This window comes from Natator depressus, chromosome 7 (genome assembly GCF_965152275.1).
Source record: "Natator depressus isolate rNatDep1 chromosome 7, rNatDep2.hap1, whole genome shotgun sequence".
Classification (NCBI taxonomy): Eukaryota; Metazoa; Chordata; order Testudines; family Cheloniidae; genus Natator; species Natator depressus.
Genome location: NC_134240.1, coordinates 58307854 through 58320075, shown reverse-complemented (window position 1 = coordinate 58320075; position 12222 = coordinate 58307854). Strand labels below are relative to the sequence as shown.

Below are 12222 nucleotides of genomic sequence, written 5' to 3'. Positions count from 1 at the left end.
CTGCCTTTGGCAGGGGGCCTGAGCAGTCCCCCACCCAGTGTCCCTGCCCCCCAGACCCCCACCCAGGACAGGTGGAGGGTCTGCGCCACGGTTCCTCACAGCTGCCCGCCCGGCTCTTACAGTCAGAGTCCTGCGTGGATACAAAATTTGTACCCACATCCACACTATCAGCAAAAATGGTCCACAGATATCTGCTGATATAAAGCAGATATCTGCAGATTTGCAGGGCTCTACAGATTTCTAGGGGAAGCTGAATTAGTGTTGAATGAGAGCACTGTGCTAAGCTCGGGGGGTGGAGGAAATTGACAGATGGTCCTATCTTAATCCCAGCAGAAAGTTCTGCATCACAAAATTTCTCATCGGGGGCCAAGAGACATTGTGTTGTTGTTACGTCCTATCACACAAGTCTCGGTTTCAGTGTAAAAGACAATTTAGTGACTGGAACTAGATAAGAATTTCAGATCAGTTCGATATTGGCCAAGATTTTCAAGAGGAACTACTGATTTTGGGTGCCCAATCTGAGACACTTTCAGTGGGGTCGGATTTCCAGAAGGTGCTGAGCACCCACCCTCTGAAAATGAGGCCTCTTTACGATGTCTCAAATTGGGCACCTCAAACACCAAGACACCCAAAATCACAAGTCACTTTCCATTGAATTTCAGGCCAGAAAGGAACATTTAGATCATCCAGTCTGACCTCCTGTATGGCACAAGCCATTACATTTCACCCAGACACTCCCATATTAAAGTCAAAGATTTTAGTTAGGCTAAAGCATTTCAGTCCCCAGAAGACTACACTGTTGTGAGCCACAGGCAGAGAGTGGGAGAGACTGAGGTGCCACCAATGACCAAGGCCCCTGCACTGGCAGGGAATTGATTAGGTGGGACATGCCAAGATGATCCCAGCAGGTGATCCGTGCCCCAAGCTGCAGAGGAAGGTGAAACATCCCAAGGTCCTTGCCAATGTGACCTGAGAACTTCCTTCCCACCCCAAAATCTGGTCATCTGTTAGACCCTGAGCACATGAGCAAGACTCACCAAGCATCTTGAAAGAGGATTCTCTGTACCACCTCAGAGCACTGGTCCACCTTCTCCGGTGTTTCAAAACCCTTGGCCTTTGTTCTCATTTACCTTGTCAGTTCCGTAGTTTCCAAGGCAGCAGGTGAAATCGTCAAATCCCCAGCAGAAGGTTTTGTTCCAGAGCGGGGGGATCAAAACTTTGTTTTTCTCGACGGCCAGAATGATTTTCTCAGTATGGATGATCTGTCCGATGGCTCCCTTTGGTGCCTCTGAACAGAAGAAGGAGATCACAGCTCATCCTATTGTTTCTAGAGTGCAAAGAGTGACTTTCCCTGCCCTCGCAAGGTGTGCGTGTCTCCGTAACTATGCTGGGTGATATGACCAGCATCAGAGGCTAAAAGCTACCCTGGGGGCGAGATGCAGCCACATTCCAGACAGGGCTATGGAAACACATGGACACACACCGGGGGGAGGGGGTGTCATGCCAGGTGGCACCAAGTCCCATCATCTATGCACAATGCTTCATTCCATCACATTAAACTTCACAGTGCAAGTGAAGCCATATGGGCCACACGCTTCCTCCTGCTTCAAGTGTTGCCAACTCCACATAGCAGAAAGTCACCAGACAAACCCTGAAAAGTTGCTAGATGTAGCTGTTTAAGCACTCAAAAGGAGTCAAAAATGTCATCGAACAAAATTTCCAGAGAATTATAGACACACGCACACACACACAGGCAAGTATAGTCACAAAATCATTCACAAGCAGCTCAGTAGTGTTAATAAAATCCATTCCATGCTCTTCTTACAATATACTATTGCACACCAGAAGCAACTACAACAGCACATTGTCATCATCAGGAGGGCGCCCTGAGGTGCTCATTGGGAAGGGCGCTCTGTACACTGCAGCCCAGGTTGGCTGGGGTTGGTTAATTCAGCTGAGCCTCCCTTTCTTGCCAGCCTGGATTGGAGCCAGCAGGTTAGTGAAAGGGAGAGCCCAGAGCCGGGGGAAAGAGGGCATTCACCTTACCTGAGCTCGGTGCTGTCGGGAGCCAAGAAAGTAGATTTAAAAACAAAAATCAGGGTTTCCAGGGTTTCATTTCTGGAAAGAGCTGGGCAGCTAACCCCAGGCCAAGCCAGGGGAAGGAGTAAAGGGCAACTGAAAGCAAAATAGCTCCACCTTTGATCCTGTAGCAAGGGCTTCCTTCCTGGAGGCACGGTGCCCCCCACCCATTGGGGCACATGGCCCTGTCTCATCCCACCCCACCTTCCATCCATGCGGCTCTCCTCGCTGGCTAACCTGCCTCCCCTGCCCAGCCTGCTTCATTAGCCGTCTTTCCCCGCATCACAGGGTGTGCTACCGACTATGGAGAGGCGAGAAAGAACACATTTGGGTAAAAATAAGCCCTGGCTAATGTGCTGCTCTCTCCAAAGTGCGCCTGGCTTTAGCAAAGTATTTAATTAGCCTCCACAAATGTCTTTTCCTTGCCTGCAGATTATAGCGATCTTAGCCCAAGCAGCCCTGGAATGCGATTCCTTCCGAGGACATGCTCAATTGAGAGGTAATGACATTGACTTGGTGTGCAACAGAATGTAGTAAGAAAAGCATGGAATGGATTAACACTATTGAGCTGCTTGTGAAGGATTTTGTGACTACAGATATTGGTGACTTCTTTCTTTGAATGTCACTGTAATTGGCAAAAAGAAAAGGAGTACTTGTGGCACCTTAGAGACTAACCAATTTATTTGAGCATAAGCTTTCGATGAAGTGAGCTGTAGCTCACAAAAGCTTATGCTCAAATAAATTGGTTAGTCTCTAAGGTGCCACAAGTACTCCTTTTCTTTTTGCGAATACAGACTAACACGGCTGTTACTCTGAAACCTGTAATTGGCAGTGACAGTTGCTAGATTTGTCACGGGTCACTTTGATACTTATTTTCTCGCTAGGGAAACCAAAAAGTCAGTAAATCTAGTGACAAAGTCGCTAAGTTGGCAACACCCACCTCACCCCTTGCAGGGGAAGAAGCAGCATGAGCCACCACTCCAGAACTGATGGGGGGCAGACACCAGCCATATGGGATGGGGTGAAGAGAGAAGAGTCCAGGGCCCACCTGCAGACACTTTGTGTCTCCCCACCCCAGACTGTGGTAGAGTGCTCCCTAGAGAGTGGAGAGGGCGGGCACATGGGGTGAACTAGGGCTGGGAAGGCGTTTGACTCTGGGAGCTGGCCAGATGGGAGGTTTGTGGGAAAGGCTGATATGTGAGGGGGGGGGTTGTAAAAAACAGTTACTCACCTTCTCGTAACTGTTGTTCTTCGAGAAGTGTTGCTCATGTCCATTCCAATTAGGTGTGCGCATGCCACGTGCACAGTCGTCAGAAAGTTTTCCCTTAGCAGCTCCCGTCAGGTCGGTTGTGAAGCCCCCTGGAGCGGCACCTTCACGGTGCTGGATATATGACCTTGCCGACCTGGCGCCTCCTCAGTTCCTTCTTACCGGCTACTCTGACAGAGAGGAAGGCAGGTGGGTTTGGAATGGACATGAGCAACACATCTAGAAGAATAACAGTTATGAGAAGGTGAGTAACCGGTTTTTCTTCTTCGAGTGATTGCTCATATCGATTCCAAGTAGGTGACTCCCAAATCCTACCTAGGCGGTGGGGTCAGAGTTATGGAATCGCTGACTGGAGCACTGCTCTGCTGAATGCTGCATCATCTCTGGCATGCTGGATAGTGGTGTAATGAGAGGTGAACGTATGCACTGAGAACCACGTTGCTGCCCTCCAGATCTCCTGCATTGAGACCTGGGCCAGGAACGCCACGGATGAAGCCTGCACCCTTGTGGAGTGTGCTGTAAGAGCCGGGGCTGGAACCTTGGCTAGGTCGTAGCATGTCTGGATGCAGGATGTGATTCACGATGAGATTCTCTGAGATGTGACCGGGAGTCCCTTCATCTGGTCTGCCACCACCACGAAGAGATGGTTTGACTCTTGGAACAGTTTCATGTGCTCAATGTAAAAGGCTAGCACCCGCCAAACATCCAATAAGTGGAACCTCTGTTCTTGGATATTAGCATGAGGCTTAGGGAAGAAGACAGGCAGAAAAATGTCCTGGTTGGTGTGCAAATGTGACACCACTTTTGGAAGGAAGGCTGGGTGAGGTCTAAGCTGTACGTTGTCCGTGTACGGAGGGTCGGATGTGAAGGCCTTTAACTCCGACACCCTTTTTCCTGAGGTAATGGCGACCAGAAAAGCTACCTTCCACGACAGGTAGAGAAGGGAGGAAGTCCCCAGCAGTTCGAAAGGGGGCCCCGTTAGTTGGGAGAGGACGAGGTTAAGGTCCCACGCAGGGACCGGTTGTCCAATTTGTGGGTATAACCATTCCAGGCCCTGAGGAAATGGGCAACCATGGGGTTGGTGAAGACGGAATGCCTGGCCACTCCCGGGTGGAAGGCCGAAATGGCTGCAAGGTGCACTTTGATGGATGACGCTGTGAGACCCTGCTGTCTCAGGTGCAGTAGGTACTCCAGGATGAGTGGTATGGGTACCTGGAGTGGGGCTGTACGATGCTGAGTGCACCAGAATGTAAACCGCTTCCACTTTGTGAGGTATGTGGCCCTAGTGGAGGTTTTCTGCTGCCGAGTAGGACCTCTCTTACCAGTTCTGAGAAGAGGAACTCCATGGGATTTAGCCATAAAGCTTCCAGGCTATGAGATGGAAGGACTGGAGGTCGGGGTGATGAAGACAACTGTGGTCCCATGTGATCAGGTCCAGAGGCAACGCTGGTGCCACCAGAATCATCCATGCCTCTCTCTGCAGACTTTGAGTAGGACCTTGTGGATGAGGGGGATTGGTGGAAAGGTGTACAACAGATGTCCTGCCCAGGGGAGCAGGAATGTGTCCGCAAGCAAGCCCTGGATGTGTTTCTGGAAGGAACAGAATTGCGGGCACTTTCTGTTGCTCCGGGTGGTGAACAGATTGACCTGGGGAAATCCCCACTTCTGGAAGATGTAGTGTATGACATCCGGGCAGATGAACCACTCGTGACTGCAGAAGGACCTGCTGAGGAGGTCCACTAGTTCGTTCTGAGCTCCTGGTAGAAATGATTCCTCCAGGTGAATGGAATGGGCTATGCAGAACTCCCATAGCCGGAGGGCTTCCCAACGTAGGGGAGAGGAACGGGCTCCACCCTGCCTGTTGATGTAAAACATGGCAGTGGTGTTGTCCATCAAAACTGTCACGTACTGTCCTTGTAGTCGGGCCTGAAAAGTTTTGCATGCTAGCCGCACCGCCCTCAATTCCTTGATATTGATATGGAGGGAGAGCTTGTCCTGCGACCATAGGCCCTGTGTTTGGAGATCTCCGAAATGCACACCCCATCCCAGAGCTGATGTGTCCATTACCAGTGACACGAGGGCTGGGGGCTGTTGAAGGAGACGCCCTCGCACACTGTCCAAGGGTCGAGCCACCATTGGAGGGACTCGAGTATTTGCTTTGGCACAGTGACTACTGAGTCCTGGCTGTCATGCCCCAGGCAGTAGATCAACGTAAGCCATGCTTGGAGGGGTCTGAGCCTCATTCTGGCATGCCGGATCATGTAGGTGCAGTCTGCTATGTGGCCAAGGAGACTCAGGCATCCCCTTGCCTGAGGCCTTGAATAATGTCTGCCATCACTTGGAAGCGGGCCTCTCGCAGAAATGCTCTTGCCTGTATCGAGTCCAATACCACCCCAATGAACTCTATTCTTTCGGTCGGTAACAAAGTCGACTCACATTGAGGAGGAGACCCAGTCTCTCAAAAGTGGATCTGACCAATCTGAGCAGCCAGTCATCGAGGTAGGGGTATACCTGCACCTGCCTCCTTCAGAGGAAGGCTGCTACAACTGACATGCACTTGGTGAACACTCGGGGGGGCTATCGACAGACCGAAGGGGAGGACTGTGAACTGATAATGCTTGTGGTCAATGACAAACCCGAGGAATCGTCTGTGTGCAGGCCATATAGCTATGTGAAAGTACGTGTCTTTCATGTCGAGGGTGACATACCAGTCTCCCAGATCCAGGGAAGGGATAATAGCACTCAGGGAGACCATGCAGAACTTCAAATTTTCCCTGAACTTGTTGAGTCCTCGCAGGTCTAGAATGGGTCTGAGACTGGGCTTTGGGGATTAGGACATAATGGGAATAGAACCCCTTGCCCCTGAGATCCTGAGGAACCTCCTCCACCAAAAAGCGCCTGCACCTCCTGGATAAGGAGTTGCTTGTGAAAAGGGTCCCTGGAGAGGGACAGGGAACGGGGGTGGGAGGGAGGGAAGGAGCAGAATTGGAGAGAATATCCCACTTCTACAGTGCGAAGAACCCAGTGGTCTGATGTTATTTGGGACCGGGCACAGTAGAAGTGGGGTAGACGATTCATGAAAAAAGGGGAAGGATCCGGTGTCATGGCAGGTTCACTGTCCTCGGGCACACCTTCAAAAGGTCTGCTTTGAGCCCAACGATGGCTTGGTCGGGCCTTGGCCCTGCCCGGAGTGGGAATGGGAAGGCTCGTGCCTTCCATTTCTACCCCCACCCCTTCTATAGAAGTCCTGCCTCGTCCGAGAAAGATAGGGGCATTGTTGTTGCGGCTTAAAATGCCTGCGTTGGGTTGCCGGGGTGTGCATGCCCAACGACTTCATGGTCACCTGGGAGTCTTTAAGGCTGTGCAGCCTGGAGTCCATCTGGTCTGAAAACAGGCCTGCCCCGTCAAAGAGGTCTGTGCCACTGCCTTTCCTTCCTCAACTATTGACACAAATTCAGCTCTGGAGTCCATCGGCACCAGCTCCTTAAACTTCAACATGGAGGCCCAAGAGTTGAAGTTATATCTTCTAAGGATAGCTTGCTGGTTAGCTATCCTCAGCTGTGGGCCCGCAGTTGAGTAGACCTTTCTTCCAAAAAGGTCCGTCTTTTTTGACTCCTTAGATTTAGGAGTCAGTCCTTGCTGACCTTGTCTCTCTTTCTTGTTTACTGCAGATACCACCAAACAGCAGGGCTTAGGGTGAGAGAAGAGGTACTCAGACCCTTTAGAGGGTACAAAGTATTTCCACTCAAACCCTTTTGCAGTAGGCGGAATGGATGCAGGGGTCTGCCACAGAGTCTTGATATGGCTCTGGATAATTTTTATCAGTGGCAGAGTGACTCTAGATGGCCCTCTGGTGCCAAAATGTCCACCATGGGGTCCTCAGGTTCAACCACCTCCTCTGCCTGCTCCTGATTGCCACCAGGGACCTCATTGTCAATAACTGTCACTGTGGCAGTAGCCGTGTCCGGCGGCAGGTGAGGTGGAGTGCCTTGTGCAGACGCCGTCTCAGAGCCCCGAGGCGTGGGTTTGTCTCCGAGACATGGGGCCGCTCTACTATCCGAGGTCACTGACGAGAGCCCCTAGAAAGAGAGCCCTGGGCCTGGTGGTAAGCCCAGGGAGTCCAAAAGGACCACTGTGTAGGAGGTTGACACTGGGGCTGCCACGGCACCATCCCTGCATCGTATCAGCGCCAGCACCTGTCCAATATGTGCCGGCTATGCCAGGAATAGAACAAGTTGGCGTCAGAGTCTGATGAGGCAGGCCTAGACCTTGACTACCACGGTGGCGCCGAACGATACTGCACTGGAGACCGGTGACGAGGAGCCAGGGCGGGGGACCAGTGCCACTCCCTTGGTGCCAGAGACTGGTGCCGCTCACCCGGTGGCACTCACCTGGTGCTGGAGACCAGTGCTGCTCCCCTCTTGGTGACAGGGAAGGCTCGCGTCACCCTGATGGTGCTGGGGAACCCCTCCTGGAGGCTGGTGCTGGCGACTGGTGTCAAGACAGGGGTGTTCTGGAGCAATGCCATGGAGAGCGGTGCTGATCTGGAGAGGGCAACTGCCTCATCATGGCAGGTTTGCCTCTAGATGGTACTGGATGATGCGACACTGGAGGCTTGTCTCTACCTGCCGGGGGCTGAGGTGCCGTCATGGCAATCAGATCCCTCACAGCTTCAAAAGTGTCCGGGGTGGATGGCAGCTCCAACTCCTCCACCCGACACTGTCTCTCAGGGGTATTGCTGGGAACCAGACTCAATGGTTCCCTTAATGGGCCCGAAGTCGACAGCCCCAATTCCTGAGGTTTTTGCGCCAAATGCTCCTGCCTGGGACACACTGCTGTCACACTTGCCAGCACAGTCACTCTCAACCCAGGAGAACGGCCTTTGTCAGTTTTCCTGTGCCACTCATGCAGCACCAGGGAGCGGGATCAGTGCCGGGTTCTCTCCACAGTCCGCAGTGCCAGGGAGCGCCAGTGCCGAGGGTCACTTTGGCCTGAATCCTTTCTCAGCACTGTGTCTTGTACTGAAACTGGGGCACTCCGCATGGACGCGCCCGATGCTGGGTCCTGACAATCAGTGGCAGGTTGGGGACGAAGAGCAGAGTCCATTAGGAGCTGTTTCAGTCAGAAATTCCACTCCTCCTTTGTCCTTGGGTGGAACGCCTTGCAGATTTTGCACCTCTCTGTTTGGTGTGCTCCCCCAGACACTTGAGGCAAAAGATGTGCGGGTCACCTATCAGCATAGGCTTACTGCAGGTTCCGCAGGGCTTGAACCCTTGGAACTGAGGCATGCCCCGGGACCAAGGGGAAGGATACGGGATTGGGGCTAGACCCCACTCCCACTACCTAACCTTCTAACTAACAACTACAAAACTACAAATCTACTAACAAACAACTACAAAGTAAGCTAAGGGAAGCACTTGCTATGCAAGTGACCGCAGTTCCAACGACCACCACTATCGTAAAGAAGGAACTGAGTAGGGGCCAGGGTGGCAGGGTCATATATCCAGTGCCATGAAGGCGTCACTCCAGGGGGCTCCACAGCCAGTCTGACAGGATCGGCTAAGGGAAAATTTCTGACAACTGTGCACGCAGCACGCGCACCTAATTGGAATCGATATGAGCAATCACTCAAAGAAGCACACACAAGTTCTGTACCTTTGACAATTGCATATTTGTTGTTTGGCTCGATCTGTTTGTCTAGCTTGTCTGTTTTGAATATAAGGACCATCTTCTATTCTGTCTGTACAGCACCTGGCACATGGGGCCCTGACCCTGACCGGGCTGTAGGCACTACTGAGAGAGAGCAGAACTGGTCAAAATGTTTCTTTCCAAAATGTTTCTCCGGCCCCTCAAATAGTTTTTATTCCTTCAAAAATGAAAAATGCCATGAAAAGCTTTTTGGTGTTGCACAATGTCCTGGTTTTTGATGAAACTGAAAACTTGAACATTTCAACTGTCAAAAAGTCAATATTTTATTTTTTCTCCCTATTTCCCCCTGAAGTCAATAGAATGAGTGAAGGGATTTGAGGGTTTGATTGTTTTTAATTTTTTTTTCCTTTTTAAATTTTCTAGCTTTTCAAAACTACATGGGAAAAGTTACAGAATAGAAAAAGGGGGGATGGTAGGGAGGAAAATGAAAAAGTGTGTGTGGGTGGGGGGAACCATGGACATCACTCATTTTATTACATTCCATGCAGAAAAGGGGGGGGGGAGGAAGAAAGAGGAAAAAACAACATTTCAAAAATTCAAAATTAAAAAAAAGTTTTGCAAAAATTAAAAAACAAAAACAAAACAAAAAACCCTAAAATGTTTTTCTGCTTTGGACCACATGAAAAAAGAATGACTTCAAAATTTTGAATTTTTTCATGAAATTATTTCTTCCCCTTTTCAATCTCTCCCTCTCTATCTATAAATAATAAAAACTACATGACATGGCAACATGGACCTTGAAGGGATCAATTCAGTACTTTGCTAAAATAAAGCTATGCCCAGCTGTAGGGTTCAAACACATCCAGCTCTTTGCCTGGTCTAGGACTTTTCATGGATTTTTACATGGAAGACGGCTGAATTCGTGGCACTGCCAAGCACCTTTGATTGTGACAGGAGACAGCTTCAGAGTTTGCAGGCTGCTGAGCAACGGAGGCACATGTCCAGCTGAACGCAGAGAGGACGCAGCCTCTTTCCCTGGTGCATTTTTGCCCGTGGCATTCCTGGATGGGTGGGATTTAGTGAAGAGCTAAAACAAAGGGATAACACTTAAAAATATATTTAAAACAATCTGCCACTATGTGTAGTGGACACATCTGTCTCTCTGTGGTATTTCTATACCCCCCATCACCACAGTATCTGAGCACCTCACCAACTTCAGTGGATTGATCCTCACAACACCCCTGTGAGGTAGGGAAGAGCTGTTATTCCCATTTTACAGACGGGGAATGGAGGCTAAGTGACTTACCCAAGGGCACACTGGAAGTCTGTGGCTGAGCTGGGAACTGAACCCAGGACTCCAGAGACCCAGGCTAGCACCCTAACTATGATTAGATCACAAATTAAACGAGTTTGGTGGTCTCAGGCTTGCACTGTGAATGCCTTCCTATTGCTTTGCCGATAGCTTGATTCCCTCCCAGCTCTGTGCTCTTCCTCGCTCTGATGGGATTCAGGGGAAATGCAGCCATCTAGCCTCATCTCTAGGAAGTTCTCAACAACAAAATGTCTAGAGAAAATAGCTGAGTGGCTTTTCTTAAGGGGGATTATTATTATTTTTTATATCTCCGCTTCTCAGCCTTCCTGCTGCTGTAGCCTTTGACTGTAACAAGACAGAGCTTCAGATTTTACAGGGTGCCGAGTAAAGGCGGCACAATGAGGTGAGGAAGTAGCCTCTTTTCCCCAGGCTAAAACTAATGTCAAAACGGTTTAACAAGAGGATAAAGATGTTGGCAATAGGACCATGCAGCTCAAATAGCCCCCTCTGCCTACTTCTGCAAATCTGACAGCAATCCTGGCTTCTCCATGAACACAAAGCCAGGGCGACTGGGCTGCACAGGATGCCCAGTGTAGCCTGACTTGTGCTGCTTCCTGACCCGCCGTGCTGATCCACTGGACCAGTAGAGCAATCGGCGTGTGTTACAGGGGGCAAGGCACAGGCCAGAGATCTACGGGTGGCAACACTCCGGGGGTGAAGCTGCTCCAGGGAAAGCCTGCTCTCTTCTAAAGAATCCTTGCTGCTTTGACGACTCTCGGACGAAAACGTGAGATGGAGCCGGTGTGGAACCTTGGATTCAACCCAACCTCACCTACCTAAAATCCGGGGAGGTTTAGATCCAGAGCTGGTCTGGACACTGCAGCTTAGGCCCATCTCTGTAATGGGCCTGAACCAGAACAACCTGGATTTTCTGATCTGAATCCAGATCCAAAAGCCTGGCAACTCGGTCCCATCTCTGCCTAAAAGCAAACATCCTAGATCCCAATGTAAAGTAAAACTTGCAGAGATGCTAGGAGTCAGCACGCCGAGCTGCCTTCGTGTGTGTGTATAATTCATAGATACTGAAGGGAGGGAGCAGGGTGTGTGTGTGTGTGTGTGTTCATACATTGTACACACCCACTAGGGAAATAGACAGCTAAATCTTAGGGTCTTCAAGAATGAGAGGATGGCATAGGCAGCTCTAAACCACCTTTGCCCATCTACGTACACACCCTGAACCTGGCACTTTCCTGAGGACTGGCCTGGGAAATGGGAAATCCTTTACTGTTCTGTGGTACAAAGACAACATGGGCCAGAAAGCCCTGCGTATGCGTGTACTGCACAGACTGGAGAAACAGAAGGCCAGATCCTCAGCTGGTGTAAATCAGCATAGCTCCATTACACTGATTTCTACTGGCTGAGGATCTAGCCCAGAGAACAGTGTGTAGGTGTATTTCCTCCGCTGCATGAGACTTTACTCTCCGAAGCTGGTCACTTCCCCTGCTCACAGCTTGTCTTTCACCACATGCAATCCCACTTCCAGCCAGCAGAGCTTGGGGTAAGCACTGTGCATGTGGCACCTTTATGCCCTGGCAAGGTTTCACATATTCTCTGCTGAGATCTGAACATCCCACAAATAAGGGGCGTCTGAAATCCACCCCCAGAGCCAGCTCTGGTGTTTGAAAATGGCCCCTTCTTCTATGAGGGGATGAAATATTACCCTGGAACTTAACCCATGTGTTTTCTTTGGGTGCATCTCTAATTCTATTCTGTTCTAGACTATACAGGTTTGTATATTACACTCATCACTGTAGTATCTGAGCGCCTTCACTGAGACACTATTTTCTTCCTTAGGTACAGAAAGGGGGTGATCTCTCTACCACACAGAATAAATCTCACTTCACAAAGGAGTGTG

General features: G+C 50.4%; 1 protein-coding gene across 1 annotated transcript in view; it reads right to left on the bottom strand.

Moving 5' to 3' along the window:
• WDFY4 (WDFY family member 4) overlaps positions 1–12222 on the bottom strand; it is a 228012-nt gene that overhangs the window by 24164 nt on the left and 191626 nt on the right. Inside the window, exons 55-56 of the mRNA XM_074959629.1 lie at positions 9935–10082; positions 1131–1288 (exon numbers count right to left, since the gene is read on the bottom strand). Coding sequence (XP_074815730.1) covers positions 1131–1288; positions 9935–10082 — 306 coding nt within the window. The remainder of the gene's footprint in view (positions 1–1130; positions 1289–9934; positions 10083–12222) is intronic.